This window comes from Cynara cardunculus (assembly GCF_001531365.2).
Source record: "Cynara cardunculus var. scolymus isolate 2C chromosome LG 8, CcrdV1, whole genome shotgun sequence".
In the NCBI taxonomy this organism is placed as follows: Eukaryota; Viridiplantae; Streptophyta; class Magnoliopsida; order Asterales; family Asteraceae; genus Cynara; species Cynara cardunculus.
This window is the reverse complement of record NC_037535.1, coordinates 13231264-13254397: the sequence shown is the minus strand read 5'-3', so window position 1 is coordinate 13254397 and position 23134 is coordinate 13231264. Positions and strand designations below refer to the sequence as shown.

Genomic DNA, 23134 nt, shown 5'->3' with positions numbered 1-23134 from the left:
GAACCTTCACAGCAAAAACACTGTGAAAGTTTTAAAAAGTTACCTTCACAGCATTTTGCTGTGAAGTTTCAAGTGTAAAATGTTGGTCTCACAGGTCTCACGAAAACAAGCTGGTCTCACATGATCCCAAGTATATATATATATATATATATATATATATATATATATGAAGAAGGTACGTGATGGTGTAATCGTCTAATGTACATATTAATAAAAACTTAACAATCATATTAAATCCAAGAAATAAAAGAATATAGGGTTCATTGGGTTGAAGTAAAAATAACCCAATATCAATTCAATACCTATTGTTTGAAAATTTTACAACTTGATTAGATATCTATTATTTTGGATTAAGTTATTTCGTATCAGATAAGATTAGGATTAAAGTTGATCGGGTTTTTGATCACCCTACTCCCACTAGTAGTGGGTATGGACGAGCTAACGAGGAGAGGGGGTTTGTTACCATAGATAAGTTTTAGAAGCATTTAACAATGTAACGTCAGTTTTTTTATAAATTTTTTTTGGGAAAAGGGGACGGAACCCCAGGAAAAAAAATTTTATAAATTTTTTTTATAATTATATTTATATTCTATTTGAAACTATATATATAGAAAGAGTGTGTTAGGTTAATATGAAAACAATAATTAAATAACAGAATAAAACAGATAAAAACATACATCATTTTACACTAAAATGACATAAAATCACATATGGTTTTGCACATCACATAATCATTTTCATGTCCTTTTATTTATTTATTGTTCTCGTTTAAATTTTTGTCAATTTAATCATTAGTATGTTTTATCATAACTTCTATTTGTGCTCAATTTGACCTTTTTAGAATCGACTATAATACGTGTTAAAGGAGAAGAAACATCTTAAAATTGAAAAACTCATTATTGTTCTTCTTACTGACATTGATTCTAAAGAGAGAAGAAAGTTTTCGATAAATACAAGATGTCACACTCCCGCAAAATAGTGTTATTAAGATACCTGGAAAAAAAAACATCAAAAACACTAAAACTGGTGGGACCCTTTAACATCAAAAAAATTCAACTCCAACCATGATTTTTTTTTTTAAAATTCAAATTCAAACTCAAATCATACTTAAAAAAACACCAAATTGGTGTCGTGCAAGTGAGGCTTCCTACAACAATTGCGAGTGACCTTCATGCAAGGCTACCAAACTAATAAAAAAACATGTACTTCATTATTATGTTACCACTTTAAATACAATATTTATAATATATAAATAGTTATTATCTATATTATATTATAAAGTATTTGACAAAAACTCTTATAAACCACTTTTTATGCGTAAAGTACTGTTTATTAATGCATATTACTTAAAACTCAAAATTACAAGTAGATTGTGCGTAAGTACAACTTATTAAAGCTCTATATCTTAATTCGTGTAACTAACTGCAGATAAACATAATCAAATACAAGATAAACTTCTCATTTTAAATATAAAATATTTAAAATATAATTAAAATTATCATTGAGTTCTAACAGAATACTTAATTATTATCATTATAAAATGTTATATCATTAAACCAAAAATAAATTATTTCGTTATTAAACTTAAATTAAATTATAATAAAAAAATTAAAGAAATTACATAAAAAATGAGAACTTTTAAATAGTTTATTTGATATTAACATTGATATATATATTTTTTTTTCAAATTTTTATGATATCTTCAAATTTATATTTTATTCAAAAATAAATTCATTATTGTTTTCTTAAAAACACATAAAATAGTATTATAATATCGACAGAGAGAAATAATCAAAATAGAATATTAAAATCGAAATGAGTACTCTTCTAGTAGTTAATAAAGATTTAAGTTTCATTAAAATAAAACAATAATTCTTTTAATAAATTTTATATTGCAAGAGGAAAAAATCATTAATTTTAATTTGCTATGAAGTTATACTTTTAATACATAAAGAATATCAAGTTTTATTTTGAAATAATTATAAATTCAAACAAGTAAATGATATTAAAAAACAAAAAAAACAAAAAAAGAATAGAGCTTTTAATGAGCTACTCGAGCTTGAGGTTGTTTTTCTTGAGCTCAAGTTTAATAATAACGAGCTCGAACGAAAAATAGACTCGTTTAACTTAACAACCTGAGTTTTATAACATTAATTTTCGACTCGCTCGTTCAAAAACTCGATCCAATGTTTTGAGTCGAGTCGAGCCGAGCCATTCGAGCAATAACCATTTTTTATCCAGACATGCTCATATATTTTATTAAATATACAATAAAAATATAAACATTATCGAGCTCAAGTTGATAAACAAGTTAATCAATCAAAAGTTCGAACCCATAAACGAGCACCGAGCTCGATAACTTAAAAAATGTTCAAGCTCAAGCTCGAACCCTACATTGAAAAGTTAATCGAGCTCGAGCTTGAGCCCTAGTATTAATTTTTTTAGCCCGACTCGATTAATCTACTACTCGACTTGACTCGTTTACAGGACTCTTGTCACCCACAAACTTGGTGATTTTGCCGTGTGATTGGATATGGTGCAAAGTATCCTTATCGTGGGAAATCATATCATTGTGGAGTGAGGCATTAAAAACCAATGTACATAATAAGAAACATCTTTGAACAATCCAAGTGTTAGGATTTATCCCTGATGCCTTGTGCGATTTCTGTTTTCGTTTTGGCTTCATACCCCCAGAGTTCCAGATTATTATCAAGCTTCTCAAGATTTTTCATAACATTTTTTTAACTCTAACACTATTTAAAAGAAAATTGTCCGATTTAACCGTTTAATGTTTGTATGATAAAACAGTTTTAACTCTAGTGTTAATTAAGTCTAATATTTTTTCTTATCAGGTCTTGGTGGGATTTGAGTAGCGTTTGGAGCTTTGTAGAAGTTCCAAAAGGATGGCTTTTGAGGTGTCATCCAATTTTGAAGATAACAAAGTTGATGGTTTAGTAAACCCCCAACGTATTAGGATTAGATTATCTGTTCAAAACTCTAATACATATATTCTCTTCCTTGATAAAACTTTAAATATTTTATTGTTAAAGTTGTTTTAATTTAAGTTTTAAATTATGTATTATTTTATAAATATATGGGTGTCACACTTAAGGATGAAAAGAGAAGTGAAATGAAACCCACGCTAACTAAGGGCTTGTTTGGTTTTTTAAAATTTTTACTTAATTGTCTCTTAACTCTTAATCGGTCAGACATAAGTGATTTCAAACTGTTTGTTTTTTTTTAAATTAAGAGTTTTTTTTACCTCTTACCGTGCTCTTAAAATTAAGTGAAAATCCTATATCTGAAATCAATTTCAGAGCCGCAACCTATCTCCATCTCGCTCTCAACTCTCGATTTCTTCATCTCCATCTTGCTCTTCCATTTCCATCTCGCTCTCAGCACTCGATTTCAAGGTCTCACTCTTAGGTCTCGATGTCAACACTCATGATTTTTTGACTGCCTCTCCGTCCAAGCTCTCGATCTCTCGACTGCCTCTCCGTCCAAGCATCTCTCGATCTCTCAAGAAAGGTAATGGGTCTTGTTCTGCCTCTGGATCTTTGAGAACCCACATCTCATCTTCCCTCTCGAGCTCTTATTATATTCAATTTGTTGGTCATAAGTTCAAAATCATGAGTTAATGGTTATGTGTTCAACTCCAATTTTTTTATAGGAAGCACTGAATCAAAGCATCTCTCGATCTCTTCTTCTACCTCTCAATCTCAAAAAAGGTAAAAAAAAATGAAATTAGTGGTTCTCTGTTGGGTTATTTTGGTCAGATTTATGGCTTCTGCTACACAATGTGATGCTGGAGTTATGGTTCTGTGTTGAAGCTGTTTTTCTACTGTTTTTCTTGCTTTTGCTACTGTTTTTTCTTGCTCTTGCTTTTGGTTTTGCTAGTGTCTGTCTAGAATGAATAAAATAAGAGCTCTCCATGAAGGTATGAATATAATAACAGCATTATTCATATCAGATTGGATCCTTTCTTCTTGCTCATAGTAGATGGAAAGACATTGTCTGTTTCATATAGAGTTCAATCATCACAAAAGATTAGTCACTTTGTACATAGGTGGTAGTCGCAATTATATGGACATGTATAAATCATGTATATATGGTGGCAGTTTCTATTGAGAAAGCATATTCTCTTTTTAGGCTTGTTAAAATTGATATTGGGAAGGCCTTTACATGCTCTGCAAGTTTATTATATCGCTGCTACTTGAAATACTTGAAATCTCATGGCTTGTTAAAATCTTGACTTGAAATACTTGAAATCTCATGACTTTGATTTGGCACCCAGTAGTTGCTATACGATATTGGGTATCCTAAAATGTTAATATAACAATAAGATTTAAACCCAATACAAAATTGAGCAAAAACTGGAAGAATAGAAGCTCAAATCATCATCCATGGCGATGGGTTGAGAGAAGAATCGTTATGTGTTATGATGTTTAGGAGTGGGTTTCTGTTCCTGTGCTAATTAAAACCCTTAGTAGCAGCGGGCTGCATTATTTTTAGGCCTAGAGTTGAAACTGGCTCAACCGAATATCAGTTGGGTTCTGTGGTGGTTGATATCCAACAAATGGATCAATTTGAATTTAAAAGCAAAATGTTAATCATATAATTTTATGTGGTTCCACCAATATTGTACACAGGTATGTTTTCTTTATTGAACTTTGATGATGGTTTAGTTGCTGGAGTACATGTGAAAAAGGTGCATAACACTTTTGCATTATTATGGACTGTGAATTGTGACACCCTTCTGTTTGATGGCATCTTTTTTTATATGGACTGCTTCTGTGTTTATATTTCTTATTAGTAGGCATCTGTTTTTATATGGACTTCGTTTGATTTTGATTTTGCAATATGTGATTTTTTCTTGTATGCTAATTAGTGATGGACGAGAATGTGCGTGTGAGGTGGACAAGAATGTTTTGTGGTTCACAACTTCATATGGAAGGAAGGTTTAAGTGATGAATTATTTTCTGAGTATGATCAAACCAACGAACAAGGAAATGATGACGAGGATGAGGCTGAAGAGATTCAATCGCATGGGAGTGCCGCTGACCAAACATATATGGCTAGTTTAAGAGAAGAAATTACGACACAATTAATGCAAAATGAATATTGATTCTAGTTGTTACGAGACTTTGTTCGTGTTTTCTATTGTGTGTTGAATCAATTGACGTATTTCAATTAAATTTTTGAATGTGTTAAAAATACATGGTAGTTTACAAATGATTTAAATGATTGGATATTTCAGTTAAATTTAATTGAAATGAATTGATTCAGATTTCAGACTTCAGAAGTTTGCCAGTTTACAAAAACAAACAGTCTTATTGATTCAGATTTTGGATTTCAGACTTCAGAGGTAAAAACAAACAATCTGATTGATTCAGATTTCAGACGTAAAAACAAACAGTCTGACTGATTCAGATTTCAGAATTCAGCACAACCTCTTAAAAATCAGAAGTGAATTCAGATTTCAGACTTCAGACTTCAGCACCTCTTAAAAAACAAACGCTACCTAAAAGAACAATTTTCACAAAGACAAAAATATATATAAAAAACAACCTACGGGATTGAAAATCATAGTTTACTCAAATAATAATAATAATAATAATAATAATAATAATAATAATAATAATAATAATAATAATGTGGTCTAGGCCCAAACTGAATTAGCCTATTAGCCCGTGAGCATTTCACAGACAATAATACCATTGGTCCCTAGTCCCTACGGTGGTTTTGTTTTTATTTTTAAATAAGTGGTTTTTATTTCGTGTTTTAAAATTTTAAATAGTTCTTCGAGTTAATACTTTTAAGTCTCTCTCTGTTGTATCAATCACGTAACGTACACAACGGGTGATTTTCGTCCTTTTTACCTTGTTTTTATTATCTTTTTCTATATTTTAAATGTTCGATAATATTTAAATCAGATAAGTTTCTAAATATCGAACTCTCAAATAGAATATATATAGGGGCCATCTTGGCTAACTATGCAACCATTTATAATGTACAAAAACTTTGAACCTAGCTACTCTAGGTTTTCAATCATTCACTTCATGCCATTACATTTTTTTATTAATAAAAAAACAAAGAAAATGGACCCAAAAACACAATTTCAAAACTCGTACAAGAACTTTTCGAAAAGTGGCTGTTCATTTGCGTCTAAGCACACCGCTAATGACACACTTCTATCGTTGTTTGGGCTCGGTAGAACATATATGGTTCCTTCATACAATATGCATGCCGGTCCCATAAAGATCGGCCGACCCCACCCGAAATCCGCATCGTATACCGGTAGTCGGGTCCATGCGTTTATGTTCAGGTTCGGGCTCGCAAAGTAGCTCGGTCCACGAATCAATGCCGATAGATCCGGTTGCGATTCCAGGTAATCAATTGCAGATCTCAAGTAATCATCATCCATTTTGGTCAGTGTGGTGTGGATCAGTTTTGCAGTGTTTGACAACGATTTTGACGTAAGATCACCAGATTTGGCAACTGGGGTGGCGGTAAAGACCACGTTGCCTAGGTAGCCTGGTGGGAGCCGAGGACTCAATCGCGACCGTCCATCAGTGGCTACGTATAGTTTGCTTAATTGGTCATCTGGGAGTCCTCGAGCCTTGCACGCACAACGCCAAATATGAGCCGCCAGGATCTCATACGTGCTATGCGTGCTTCCACTTTCGCTTTTGGCTTTGGCTTTGAGACTATTGAGTTGATCGAGTGTGAGCTTTAGCATGGTGGTGGAGGATTTAGAAAGGGAACCAGAACCTGGCTTTTGAGCAGTGGTGTTCATGGAAGGCGGTGAATGGTATTCAACATGGTCATAGGTAGGGGTGGGTGGTTCCCGCGCACGTAGTAGGGTCCGTTCGATGAATGGAGGGATGGCTACAGAGAGCCCACGAGCCATATCGGACCATGTGTTTATGAAATGGAGCGAGGATAGACCATCCGACAATGTATGGTGCACACCGCAACCGAGAGCAACCCCTCCACATTTGAAATGAGTCACCTGGCGAACAAAATGCAATCAAATTGAGTAAATTGGAGTAGTTTTCGGTACCATTAATTCATTTTCAGAAACAAAATTCAAAGTCAAAATCACCAAAAGCATTCAAAATGGTAGTCTTGTTTCTTTACCTAATCTTTATATAACTACTGCTGATGGCTACTCGATTAAATTCTGAATGTTCCACAAGTTTGACCCAATACAAATCCCAAACTACCCTTACAGATCTTGTCATATATGCTTCTGTCATGGGTTCTATGAGGGTAAATACGTAATTTAACTTAAATTTTTTTCCAACTATGAGGGTATATACATTTGTTTCTTGGGAAAAGAGGATGTGAATCCAGATTAGTTGAAAGATTTAGATGGATACAACAATCTTGCCAACCCCAGATAATTTAATGAAACAGTCATATAAGAAAATTTTAATGGACCCACATAGGAAAAAATGGAAACGGTTTCATATATGCATAGTTAGCAGCCTCATTATAGAAAGAATTATGTGGGTCTCACCCATAGCGTAGTATACAAGTTTATTGAATGAAAAAGATTTATTTCATACAATAAATCAATGAAAAGTTTCTTTAAGCAAGACAAGTCAAGAAAATGACAAATCGATACCCGCTACACCTTTATAAATTTTGAGAGTTTGTGTTTATACGACTGTACACAGTTACAACCATATGAACTTGTTGATCTTTTAAGGTTTTCTTTAATTTGTGTTAGATCCAAGCAAATTAATAATACTTGAGGTCTTAAATAATATGCATCATTTTCATCAAAATGCATACTGCCTAATTATTAGTACTAAAACATTTATTTAAATTTACGTATCAGATTAGATATTGTTGGATTACTCTGGCTTTCTAAACAAACGGTTAATAGGGTTAAATTTTGCTTAAATATCCATCAGATACTTCTACAAGTAGGAATGCGTGTTACAGCTTGAATTATCTGCTGTATATCAACAAAGTTTAGACAAATCTGTTACTATTAGACCACTTCAGCCATGAATACTCCATAGATCTAGACATGGCAAGGCAAATTTTACATTTTAATGCTGGATCAACTATTATTGGAAAACAACATTCCTTGAGTTTTGATTCTGTTTGGTGCTAGCACTTTGACGACAATTTAAAAGTGAATCACTGTGATCTGGACCTCATAGTTGATCGAAGATCCGATAAGAAAAGAATAACCGATTTGTATTTTTGAAGTAATCGTAATTGTTTCCACTAGTATGTCCTTTTTAACCTAAGTTTCTGATTTAAGATGATTGAATTTTTTTTTTCATCTATGAAGACGAGTGGGAAACCAAACCATAGCAATCAATGCACCAGCAGTGTTAAGATATTCAAAGCTTGAAACAGAGTAAGCAAATCTGAGTAAATTAGGGCATGTACCTGTGCAAAAAATAGCGGATAGGAAGAAATATCGCCGGAGTAGTCAACAGAAGGAGTAAGTTGGCGGAATTCCGGCGACGGCTTGAGCTCGCCAAAGTCGTCCAAGGTGGAATCCGACTCGGCCTCAACAAACAAGACGCCCTCATTGTTACAATTAATCACAATCCTGTCAGTCTCATCTCTACCTAATCGCCCGGCCATCGGATAAAACGAGACGAGCACATCAGCAAGCGCCTTTTTCATAACGTTTGGATCAAAGAACTTGGAGGATCCATTTGGTCTGTAGAAATAGACAGTGAGAATATGGATTCTACCAACAACTAAGTCCAAATTGGAGGTCCATAACTGCTTAGGACAGTCTGCTATGAGTTCTGAAGGAGGAACAATTGATGATTTCATTATATCGATGTTCATCATCATCTTTTGATCACTTCCCATGGTGAAATGGAGAATGAAGAAAGGAAGGAAGAAGAGAGAATTGGTTTTGAGAGCACACACTGTCCTCTCTTCGATGCGTGTATTTATATGGAAATCAGAAGGTAGATGGTGGGGGTGGGTGTTCAATTTGGAAGGTGTTCGTGTTTCCATGGAACTTTGATTAATTTATAATTTTTCTTTTTTCTTTCACATTAAATATAATTATATTATGTTCTTATAAATTTAACAAAATAAAATAATAAAAAGCAAATTTTTTAAATTTATTTATTTAAGTTAACTATTTATATAGAAAATATAAATAAAGCAAATAAGTTAATATTTGTAATTGAAAGGGCATTTAATAACACATAGGAGGTGTTTGGATTGTTTATAAAAACAATTTATTGTTTTATTCCGGTGTGACATAAATCCATCGTGGGGTGTGGAGGGTTTTGATCCTTTTGTTCCGAGAGGAATAGCCTCTCTTCATATTGCAGCGGGGACTTTGGGTATATTAGCATGTCTATTCTCGGTAATAAGCACTTTTGAGTGTTTGGATAAACAGTTTATACCGGTATCAAACCGGTAATAAGAAGTTTTTGAAAAAGTTAAACCATTCTAACTTATAATAAATTGATAAGCACTTTTGTATAAAAGCATAAGTTGTTTCAAATAAGCAATTCCAAACACCCTTATTACCTTATAGTATCGTGATAATCTTGAGAACCAATAGATTGTGTTATTTTACTTTATTTTTGTATCAACATCTTAAATTTAGCGTATCAATTAACATATATGTGTTCTATTATGTGTTTGTTTCACAATTTCAATATTTTTTATGTGTTTATGAAACAAAAATTAAAATTAAAAAGTTTCACGTTGTAAACTGAATACATATGAAATAAGTACAGCATGAAACAAATATATGTTAGTTACTATTTTAAGTTCTAGTCTAAGATGAAAAAATCATGTAAAACAATATTTTATATAATAGTTCTCACAGTCAAGGGCGGAGGCAGGATTAACGGTTAAGGGTAGCATTGAGTATCGATAAATAAAATAAATATTAATTGTTTTTAAAATAATAATCTCAAAGATATTATTTATAGTGAATGATCGTACGAAAATGAAAATTAAAATGAGAAGTATAAGAATATTAATCCATAAATTACGTTTGATACGAAAATTAATCAGGTGGATCTCAACATGATACTTGTATTTTTGGCTCACCACATATACATAAACATTCATTAAATAAATTAATATGTTAAAATAATATTACAATATTTTTGTTAATAGAATTACAGGAAAATGTAGTATTTAATATAATTATTTATAGTCCGATCTTGACATCTCAGAAAATAAGTTTTGATTTTTTTTATTGAAATTTATATTATTATTATTATTATTATTATTATTATTATTTATTATTATTATTATTATTATTATTATTATTATTATTATTATTATTATTATTATTATTATTATTATTATTATTATTTATGTAATTATTAATTTCCAAGAGAGAAGCGGCAGCTGTATAACCATCACAGATTTTATTTTCTATGGATCTCTTCAATTATTTATTAAAATATTAATCAATAATATATATTATCATGTGAAAGTGAGCGGCATTCGTCACGTGATTTTTTTTTGTTAATTGAATTATTTAATAATAACCTATGGAAAATAACTTTTTTAGCAGGCTATTTCTCGATCGGTATAGCTGTCGAGCATACAAAGAGTAAAGAGTTAGGTCTTGTTTTACAATTATTGAATGTTTTAGTGTAAAATGATTAAATAATCAGAATAATTAAGAGACTTTCATTACATAGTACAAAATAAAATATAATTATTTAGTAATTATTTACAACGAAATTATGACGTTGAATGGTTCAGAAAGACCCATGATACAAAATCATTCAGAGGGTTTTAGAACAATTAAGAGACAGACTTTTTTTTTTACCAATCAAGATTCATCTCTTAGCTGATTTTCTGTTATTAAAAAAATTATTTTTCAGAGTAAAAAATATAAGTTATATCAGATCAATGTATATATATAGGTAGGTAAGAGTTGGATTTACGTGAAACCAGCATGTTTTCGTGAGACATGTGAGACCAATGTCCAAATAAATAGGCACGAGAACGTCTATATCAATGGGATGTTAGACTAAAAATCACGTTTGATTCATGTTCGATCAACAACATGCACAATTTTTATGCACCGAATTAAGAGGTCGTTTACCAAATGCTTAGCAAAGGTAAGCACTTACCAAGTCACATTACCCTACCTATGGCAAGAACCAAAAATCTGGTAGGAGCAAAGGCGAGGACCGAGAATTTTACCCGGTAAGTGAGGGTGACGACTATTAGCATTTATCGGGTAACATGTTGTATACAACAGCATTTTGGTGGACAAAAATTTACCGGCTAAATAATAATGTTGAATTTTACCGATAAACTCTTATCAAGATAAATATTACGTAAACGACCCTTGAGTGTGGTGTTAGACCAGATCTAATTTACATGTCTCATGCGTATGTATGTGTAGGAAAGAGTTTAGAAAAACACGGTTTGTAATTAGTGAATAATCTTGTACCATTTAATTAACAAAGAAATAAACACTAGTTTTGAAAACACTAATCATATATTTTTATTTTAAAAGAATTAAAGAAATATTTAAAATTAAAATTCAGTTATTATGTGATTATTTACATAAAAACTTACCTAATCCCCAATTATTTACAATTTTAATCATAAAAGACTCCTTGATTTGTTCGTCTTGCTTTTACTGCTATACCCGGAGTTACTCCATGTATCGTTTGTCAAGTCCTGATAAGGTTCTTCGCTTTATATCAAATTAAAACAAAGAATATTACTACTGTGTAAATGAAAATTTCTGCTTATTCATCTGTCCGGCTGTCACAACCATCTTGGATATGTTTTGATTTTCTTTTCCTAAAAACCCAATACTAAATAAATAAAAATATATTTTTATTAAATTTTTTTTAATTTTTCGTACACTAAATTTGTTGATATAAAATTTTCATCTGCTAACATAGAGATCGAAATTGTGATTAGAGACGCAAACGGATCGGTGGGGTATCAAGGACCCGAATCCTTAGTACCTGTTTTTATTTCCGTCAAGAAATTTTCATTGTTTCTTACAAAATCAAAAAAGGAAGCTCAATAATGGATTGAAGAAGATGATTTGAACTATAGCTCCAACTTCATTGTTCATTTATCTTATTGTTTTTATGGTTTGTTTGAGTATTAGTCGACTCAGGATATAAAAGTCTAAGACGAAAGATAACTGGTAGAACATATTTAAAATAAATAATACGGAATTTATAGCAGTAAATAATTTAATCTGAAACTTTTATAAAAATAAAAAGGCAATTGGAAATCAAGAAAGAAATAGAGAGGTTGCAATTAACGAGCATCAGTTTTAATGAATCTGTGGTTACATCATTGGTTTCAAATTCTCATTAGATTCATTTGCACCTATTCACCTTATAAATAATGTAAACGAATAGGAATAGAAGAAGTTAAAGATGAGATTGACAACAACATAACAGCTATTAAATAAACAAAGATAGAAACATAAACTAATTCATTATGCCAAAGAAATATAAACTAATTCTTAAACCTTTAAAACTTAAAAGCTAATATATATATATATATATATATATATATCTATATAGGGGCTGGTTCAAATACTAATCAAATATTTTGTGCAAACTATGCTAACCCATCTTAATCGTTCATTTTCTCATCTAACGGTTATTATTAAATGAGATTAAATAAACAATAATTTAATTAATATATTAATTAATATATGTATGAACAATTGTTCAAATGATAAATTGGTCAAAAATTTGTATTAATTAATATGTGTATGAACAATCGTTCATCTTCGTGCCTATATCAAGGTATGAACATTCATGTGAACCCTATGGTGTGAACCCTAGATATATGAACATTAGTTACACCGTGTGAACCCTTAAGGGTACTCGCGTAATGTAACAAGATACATCTTGATTTTAATATTTCATTTTATTATTTATCTCAGTCGATGTTATAGTATGATTTTATGTGATTTTGAAAAAACGATGTTTTTATTTTTGAATAAAATATAAATTTGAAGATATCATAAAAATTTGCCAAAAATATATCGATATTAGTATCAAATTAACTATTTAAAATTCCTATTTTTTGGGTAATTTTTTAATTCAATTTTTTTTGTTGTAATTTAATTTAGGTTCAATAACGAAGTAATTTATATTTGGTTTAATAATATAATTTTCTTATAAAGATAAATAATTAATAATTTTGTTAGACCTCGATAATTATCCTAATTATATTTTAGATTTTTTATATTTTAAAATGAGATGTTTATCCTCTATTTGATTGTATTTATCCGCAGTTAGTTACACGAATTCAAGCATGAAGCTTTAATAAATTGTACTTATGCATAATTTACTTGTAATTTTGAATTTTAAGTAATATACAGTACTTCATGCATAAAAAGTTGTTTTTGAGAGTTTTTGTCAAATGTTTTATAATAATATATATATATATATATATATATATATATTTGAATTATAAATTTTTGAATAAACTAAGGGGCCGTTTACCAAACGCTTATCCGGGTAAGCGCTTACCAAGTCACATAACCTCACCGAATCAACATTGTAAGGACCAAGAATCTTACTCGGTAAGAGTGAATGCAAGGACTGAGAGTCTTACCTGGTAAGTGATGACGACGACTCTTATTACGGTTAACACTTACCGGGTTAATTGTTGCATACGATACTGTTTTAGTGGACTAATATTTTACCCGGTAAATAATTGATAGTTCTAAATTTTACCGGTAAACACTTCTTTAGATAAGTATCGGTAAACCGCCCTAAATCCTTTAAAATCTAATCTGAATATGGCTTGACTTTATTCGAAAGCTTCTAGAACAAAATCCCACAACCACAAGCGTTTTCCACACATATATTTCCCTTTTAAAATAAATATAATAAGGGATATTAGGATTTTATTTTTTGTGAATCTTGCACGTATTTTAGAAGATTTCCTATTTTCCCCCATTTTTTAAATTCTTTTTAACATATATTTAAAACAATATAGGTTAATTATTATTAATAAAAATATTATATATAATTAACATGTCGTTTTATTTACAAACTCAATCATTAGTATAAACATATAAACCAATTAACTAAAATATTTATGAAAAATGATAGAACTTTATTATGATTTGAATATTTATGAACGACTATCATAATTCATTTATTATGATAAAATTATATATTACAGAACAACTTAGATATTTAATAAATCATATATTTATTAAATTAAATTATTTATGGATTAAAAAGTCCACTATATAATTATTTATTAAACAATTAAAAGGTTCATATGCACTGGTCAATGAAAAGTCGACATCATAAAAGAAAAGCATTCAGCGTGGAAAGTGGAAACAAAATGATTATATATTATTGAAAAATATATAAAAATAATATGAGAAAACCGTACCTAACCACTCTTTTACTACATAAACCTTCTAGAAGTTTTTATTAAAAAATAAGTAAAAACCAACAAAGTATCTTATTTTGAATAACTGGGCCTTAAATTATTATTTTTAATGTGAAGTTATTGAATTTTTTTATCCTTTTGAATGATTAAAACCTTGAATTATTTTTTTAATAAAAAAATTATTGAACTTTTTTATTTTAAATGATTAAGTTACTGAACATTTTTAATTAAATAAATTATTGAACTTACAAAAATTGATTACCTACATTCTTTTAATAAAAAACAATACTTGTAATCAACTATAAATATTTTTAAAGTAAAAGGATAACATAAATCAATTTTCAAACCCTACAAACCCCTCACAAACAACACAAACAACAATATAGCTCCCTCTCACCACTCTCCATCACCCATCGTTATACGTTCTCCATATCGTCTATCGTGCTGTTAAACCCCAGCCATCGATCTCCCTCTTCTTTATCTATCAAAAGAGGGAGAATTAAAATATAAAAAAAACAGATCAAAAAAAGATCGATGGTAGGGGCTAACAATATAATAGACAATATAAAGAACAAATGACAATGTGGTGATGAGGAGCAAGGACGGGAAATGATATCGGTGTTTGTGTAGGGTTTGAATGATGCAGGATTTGAGAACGTTACTTTAAAACCTTCATAGCTGGTTACATGTAGTTTTTTTTGTTAAAAGAAGGTTAATTTCTAAAAGTTTGATGATTTATTTTATTGAGAAAAAAATAATCAGGGACTTAATCATAAAAAATGAGAAAGTTAATGGTTTTTTCATTCGAAAATTTAGTTAAAGACTTACTAATTCAAAACGAGAAATTTTAATGGTTTTTCAATTTAAAGAAAAATAATTCAAGAACTTAATCATTCAAAATAGTATAGTCTTATAGATTTTCTTTTTTGAACTTTTCCCATTTGCAATAAATCATTAATTAAGGGGTTGTTTACTAAATTTTCTATTAAGTCCTATATAGGTAAATTTGTTTGTGTCGATAGAAATTTATTGTTGTTTCTTTTTTTCTTCTGACTCAACAATTCAAATCGCAAAATTGACCATTTTATCCCTCAATGAACTAAACATTGTTTAACGAATTGCAGTTGAATCGGATTCATACCAACGGTATAATAAATAGTAGATTGGTTCCTAAAAAAACTGAAAAACCCTAAAAAAAACAAAAGGCAAAGAGTTGGAATTGAAGAAACAAAAAAACAGTAGCTTGAAGGAAATTCTTGGCAAAACCTCGATAATGATTGTCTTGATTTTGGTTTTTTCTCTTTTTAAATTTCATAATCTTTGCAACGAGTTTCAGCATGAGTACACTTGAAGGCAATCCCCAGCAAAATTGAGCCGTAAAAGACTAAAACCCTCGATCTAGAGCAAAATAGAGGGAACCTACCAACAACAATAAGACCTTGGAGAAATCAAAAAAGGTAAAGAAAGAAAAATGGAGAAATTAATACATTTGTTGATGAAAAACAAAGTAGAAAAGAATCTAAAAATCGTAGTAGAAAAAAGAAAAAAAAATAACATAGAAGAATGGAGGAAATAGATATCTCCGTAGATGAAAGGAAATTGATACCTTTGTAAAGGAATGGAGGAAATCGATACCCTTGAATTTGGAAGAAGGTCGATGACTAGGGTTTTGAACCTGGAAGGAAGGAAGGAAGCAGGCGTGTTTTTGTGTCCAACGTGTTTTTAAAAAATGAACAGTAGGGATGTCTTTTTTGGCTGAATGAGCACAACACAACAAACCCATCCGTGCGACTAAGACACCTGCTTTGCGAACAAGTCGCAAGTAAACAGCTTAAAAGAGTCGTGCATAAGCAGATAGACCATTAAGGCCTATTAAATTGTAAGTAAACACCCCCTAAAAACAAATCTATACTATATTATAAAGCATTTGAGACAAATTCTTAAAAACCGTTTTTTATACATCAAGTACTGTTTATTGATGAATATTATCTAAAATTCAAGATTACAAGTAAATGGTGCATGGGTATAACTTTTAAAAACCGGAGGTTTGAATTATATAACTAACTGATAAACATCTTATTTCACTTTAGTCACCAGCCATGTTCCTGACATTATATAGACCCTTGGGGAGATGTAAAAAGGGGCTTTGATAAGTACGGTTTTTTTTTGTATATCATTTTATGACCAGAAATAACAATAAATTCAAAAAATACTAATAATTCGTATAAAACCATTTTTTTATGTATTCCTACACACAAAATGGATTAGTAATTATTTCTAACAATATTATCTATGATATCATTTTTACATAACATCGTCAATTCGGTTCGCCATAAAAAATAATTTTATGATACACCTTTAATATATAGATTGATATCATTTTGGGTCACGATATTGACTATTCGAAATATGTAAATCAATATAAATAAGTTGGTTTTTCTTCTCAGCTCAGGTTAATGTTTCTTTACCATTTTGAACCTTTTTAGGGTTAAAAAAGAACAATTTAGAATCATCAATCTTAGAATCAAAAGTCCATATTGTATAAGTACTCTTCTTTTCAAGATAGAAGAGTACTTAAGATTCATACACTCAATATTATATAATAAAGAGTCAATAATGTGTGAAAAAGAATGGTAAATTTGAAATCTTAAATATAGATACAAATTGGATAGCCTCATATGGTTGGTAACTTTTTTCAAAAGGTAGAAGTTTTTTTAGTTAATAACAAGAATCTGTTATATTTTAATACAAAAATAGTGAAATAATCAAAAAAGTCAGTAGGAGATGAATGATGGAAAATATATCAAATTTTTTTGGGCATAGTTGTATACTTTGTTATAACACAAAAAAACATTAAGAAATAATATGCAATGCTCTAAAATGAACAACCAATTAACTTTTTACATATTTTTTCCAATATAATTAATTAATACATGTTTTGGTCCTTAATTTAATATAAAGTTCTTTTCGGGTTCCATTAAATACTAATTTTTTTTGTCTTTTTTTTATTCAGTAATTTTTTTTGACAGCTATAATATACTAAAAGCAATTGCACTCCTATTCCTTATGAGTTCTGGGCATACGCCCGACCCACCCACCCACCCCAATGATCGACCTTGATAGTCACCTTTATAAAATGACTTTATAGTCAGAGTTTACATACATAAACCACAATTTTTAAGAGATATAAAGTTATTTTAACAACTAATTATAAGGGTGTAAATTGTAGTCCGAATTTAAATAAATAAACCACTTTTATTAAGAGATATAAAGTAAATTTAACAAGTAACTATAAGAATATAAAATGTAATTAAATAACAATTCTCATACATATTTTTCTTTATTTTTAATTAGAAAAAAGTGGTGTATGCACATACGGAAACCATTAACATAAAAACTAAGCTATTCAAATAACTTGCTCTAAAAAAAGTGGTCCAAAATAAAAAATATAAAAATGTTTGTATTACAATTTTTTGAACCGTCAAAAAGACGATATCAATTTAAAGTGGACCAATAAAACGAGTTAAATAAGAAAAGTCAAATTAAACTTATATTAACGTTATTTATCGGGTCAGAGTTGGTTGGGTTATTTTATAAATAAAATACTGCATGAAAAATAAAATCAGCTTTATTTATTTATTTTTCAAAAATCAACATTTTAATTTTTAAAAATATCATTTAATTTTAAGAAATTTTATCAAAAAATCATGCTACTAAAAATGATTTTCAGAGAAATTTTGCTTTAATTTAATTTAATTTAATTTAATTTTGTTAAATACAAAATATGATATAAATTTACCCATTTAAATAACCCATCAACATTTATTATAAATATAAGACTTGTAACAAGTGTAGTGTTGATCTTGAATAAAATTCAACAAAAATGAAGTTATACAAATCAATTGAAATTGGTCATAAATTCAATGTTCAAAGAGGGTCATGACAATACAAATTTTCAAAGTGGTGTGCTTGAAGAATTTCTAGTCCTGAATTAAAATTGAATTTCTCTACCAAAAATTCTAACTTTTTATTATGATTGTGTTGATCAAAGTTAATATTGCTTTTGCATCTTAAGAACTTTAGATTTAGTTTCATATATACTTTGTTGAGGTAAGATCAAATAGAAAACTTATGTGAACTAAAATTAAAATTTATAAGATGGAATAAGGGGTTTGTTTGGCTGGTTTTCCATTAAGTCCTGTATGAATAGAATTTTCTATATAGATTAACTTGTCTATATAGATTATTATTTGTCCCTAACAATCATTCTTCATGTAAACCTTCAAGATCATCAATGACAGAAAGAGTTTTCTATTAAGAAAATGTAGGAGAAGAGAGAGAGAAAGTCAACACATTCAATCTTGGTTAAACTCTCAATTCGTATACTGATTTACAATAAGCTCGTTCACTAAAATTACAAAGCCAACACCCTTTATATAGGATCAAACTAGACAAAATAGTCAAAGTCAAACTATCATAATAAAAGTCAAACACGATGACTTTTATACAATTACARACAATTTTATCTTTCAAGATGAATACAATTTTACACTGAATTTCATTCCTAACATTCTCCCCCTTTGTATTCRGACTTGAAAGAATTTGCACGCTTTGAGTCTCGTTTGAACTTTGAAGCTTTAAACACTCTGTCTTTTTCAAAAGAATCTCTAACTTGAAACTTCAGACAATTATCTGTTGAGAAAGATCTTCTAACATTCTCCCCCTCGAATGTAGAACAACGATGATCTTCTCTTTTGACAATGTTGAACAAAAACAACAACGATCTTCAGATATAATCTTTAAAGAATCTTCAGATAACAAACTCTAACAAATTTTCTCTTTGAAAAGAGAACTCTGATGGTAAACTTTTGAAACAATGATCTTCTCATTCAAAAACTCTCAGTCGTTTTAGTACAAGAATAATCTTTCTGTAATTATCTCCAGTCGCACTCCTTTTGAGTCTTTTGCCGACTTGATGTTACTCTCCGTTGATCTTTACATCAAATTCCCCTTATAATGTTCGAAATTGGATATTTCATTCATTATTACATACTCCCCCTTATGATGAAATGAGAATCATTCCATCATACACAAGAATGAATGAAATCCTCCGCGTAAGCCGTCAACTCATGAAATTGTAAGTAGATCTTTGCAAATCCACTTATTTAATCTTTTCAGATTAAGGAAATGGGAAGGTAACAACCAATTTCAACGAATGAAATTGTTTTCAATCTTATAAAAAGATTGGTCTGTGAGTATAACAAATATACTCAGTACAACGGATGTACTGTATATATGAGACTTTTTGAGGCTCATCTCACCAGGTATTCCATTCAATCATTGATAGCTTAAAAGTAACATATCTATGAATGTTTTTGGCAAAATAACATATAAAATGCAAAATTTGTGTAGTGTAAAAAAGATAAAGCAACGTATGCTTCTGTTAAGGCTCAAAAAGATAAACCGTATGGACTACACAAATTTATTAGACTCAATTAGTGATCAAAAAGACTTGAAGGGGGGACATATATCCTTCTGTTTCAATATCAACTTTCTCCGAATGAAAAATTGATAGATTGTGAGCTGTATCCCTCAAGTGTTATTGAAACACTTATCTGTTGAGAGATAAATGAGTAGCTGGTGGGGTTGTGAAAAGAATTGGCCTGGGCTTTGCCTTTTTCAATATTAGTCTCGAAAGAATTGAGAACTAATAGATAATGTGGTATGCCCGGATTTTAGAAGTTTGAAACAGGATTCTTATATTCTTTTAATCATGACACAACTCTCGTCAATTCTTTTATCTCACAACAACTACCCCTCTCATTTTCATTTTAGTCTCAGCACACAAACCCTTTTGTATATAAAGCTCACTCAGATATGGTTGTCCTCATGGGTAGGTTTGTCGGTTCTGACATTCCATTGAAGTATTTTTGATAAGCACTCAGTCCCTCCTAAAATTACATTTTATGCTCAGTTGATCACAATGATTGATCAAAAATATTATTGTAGATAAACACAATGATCAGATAAAATTTGATCAAGAAATTTGGCTTTTAAGCACAATCAATAAAGAATGATGCGACAATGATAAGATTATTCGATATGCGAGAGAAATGAATGAAGATCTGTAAGAACGAGTTTACAGATTCTGATTAAAAAAAATGTAGTGTATATCAGTCAAGGTAAAAAAAATCAGGAAAATCAACTTTTGAATACAAACGAACGTATTATCACCGAAAACGATATTATTATAAGAGACGTGATAATAACAGTTAGAAGAATAGTTGAAACAGGTATTGAAGTTATGTACGACGAGAAATTACGCAAGTAAAATCTCAGGAAATATCTGTTCAGAAAATGTACTCATTTTAAAAAAAAATTCATTTCCCGAAAACATTTATTGAACTTTCTAGAGACTCCCCATAGAAAGTAGATTATAGAAATGATTCAATTCAGCTCAAAAATTAAAAAAAATAAGAAAATATTTTAAGCACGGGTCCTAAACTGTATGTTTAGAAACCACATATAGTTAAGCACGGGTCTTGAACCGTGTTGTTCAGAAGCCTTGTTTGGATCAAATTACAACTTCCTCTGCATTGGTGTATCACTGATATGATATTCTGATCAGCACAAAATTGACACACCTGCAAAATCAGATCAAACAGATTTTGGTACCCGAATGAATTTGGGTCCTATTTTGTTAGTTTTGGGCTGGGGTATGTTGTAACTACCCAACCATCTATCTCTATTAGATATATTCTTTTTAGCACTTTGAACAGGATGATCAGAAATAAAATATGATCCATACCAGTTATTGTGATCATACATGTTCTTAGCTGTCCAGTTGTTCTGATAGCTGTTATCTCCATGCTACCTATTAAACATTTTCTTATTGATAAACTTTGTTAGACCCCACACCTGTAAAAGTGAAAGTAAGAAGTGTCTTGCTCTAGTCAATAGGACTTTGACTAAAGAAGCTGTCTGGCTAAGAGCTCTCATGCAGAGGATCAAGGACCAGAGCTCTTACTCAGAGTAAAGGTTCCGCTATACAGAGCCCGCGCTCTATCTTCGTGATCGTTCAAGTCTTGTGCGCTAAAAAGCATAAGCGTTTGACTCCAACCAACAACTCCAAGACCCAGAGCCTCTGCATAGTACATGCAGAGCTTCTGCATATGTGTTGGACCGGTAACTGCACTAGGGAGCCGCCCACGTGATATTGTCCGCTCTGGGCTGCCCTGGGGTTTCCCCGCACGACAACAACCCCTCACGGTTTTGTTTTCTAAAACGCGTCACTGGTAGGAGAAGACTCCCACTTCCTTATAAGGAAGAGAAGACTCCCTAGCCTCACCGATGTGGGATGCTCCTGCATTGCTACAAGAGCGGTGGGTTTAAGGACGAGGATTTGACCTACCGAGGGAACACCGAGTCTGCTGACCCAACAATATGCAGAGCCTCTGCATAGTACATGCAGAGCCTCTGTATGTTCATGCTGAGCATCTGGTTACCACCTTCACGAAAAGCGCGCGTTAGCCCAGACATTCTCGCAAGTGTCTAACAACTTAAAGGCGGCTTGACCAAGTCTGCTCCACTATTCAAGGAAGTCAAATATAAGGATGCAGACTAGTCAGCTCAGAGTTTCATGTCTAATTTATAGCATAGTTAGTCAGACACAAGTGTATAAAAGGAGGCCTCCGCCTCAGGTTCAAATTACCTGAAGGAGCCGACTTAAACTATACACAAACTCTTGTGAGATTACATTTGTTTTTCAATTGTTCATCATTTATAAATAAAAGCATTTGGTTATTCAAAGAGTTGTTTTGATTGCTTTACGTTTCCCTTTGAATATCTAGTTTAATCAATAGAAATACCTGTTATTCTTAAGTATTATTTTAAGCAAACAATATTTCTGCAAATTTAGAGTATCTGGGTCCAACAATTGGTATCAGAGCCAATTAATCACATCAATTGATTAGTCGATCGATATCCGATAGGATTAAACTCTTAATTTTGTTTTGATTACTTCTTTTTAAAGATCTTTCATTCATATTTTTAAATCTTAAAAACGTTTGCTTTTAAGTAATATGAAAATCGTTTGACAGTCGATCTTCCTTCTTGTCAAAATTCTTTTATGAGAAATTTCGATTAAAAAATGTCGTCTTCTCAATCATGGAACTCCATGTATAGTGCTGGCTCCTTAACAAACCGCCAACTCTCATTAGGGAAGAATATCCCCAATGGAAGATTCGAATGATCAACTTCTATGAGGGCTTAGACTTAGAATTGTATGAGTCAATCTTAAATGGCCCATACGTTCCTACTACCGTCATCCCTAGGATTCCTGTTGCTGGTGATACAGTTGAGGTACCTGCCAGACGAGTTCCCAAACTTCGTTGTGACTGGAACGATGAAGATAAGCGAAGAGTAGAAGTGGATCAAAAGGCCAAATGACTTTTGATCATGGCACTTCCAACTGAAATCTTTCAGTCATTGGATGCGTGTGACTCGGCGAAGGATTTGTGGGATCAACTAGCCAACCAGTTGGATGGGGGCATCAAGATGAAGAAGAATCGTCGTGCCCAGTGCCTCAATGAGTACAACAGCTTCCAGGCACTCCCTGATGAGTCTTTAGAACAGACTTATCATCAATTCAACACTCTGATCAACAAATGTCGCAAGTGTGACGTGATCAGAACACAAGATGAGAACAACATGCTCTTCTTGAAAAGATTGAACTTTGAGTGGGGAAATCTGACGATGTCCC

General features: G+C 31.0%; 1 protein-coding gene across 1 annotated transcript; it reads right to left on the bottom strand.

Annotated features, from left to right (window-relative positions):
* Nucleotides 1-5945: 5945 nt before the first annotated feature.
* Nucleotides 5946-8900, bottom strand: LOC112516970 (shikimate O-hydroxycinnamoyltransferase-like). Its single transcript, XM_025124248.1, has 2 exons — nucleotides 8413-8900; nucleotides 5946-7012 (listed from the first exon to the last, which is right to left on the bottom strand). Exons 1-2 carry the CDS (start codon nucleotides 8848-8850, stop codon nucleotides 6119-6121), a joined length of 1332 nt encoding a protein of 443 aa, XP_024980016.1. The 5' UTR covers nucleotides 8851-8900; the 3' UTR covers nucleotides 5946-6118.
* Between the last annotated feature and the right edge of the window lie 14234 nt (nucleotides 8901-23134).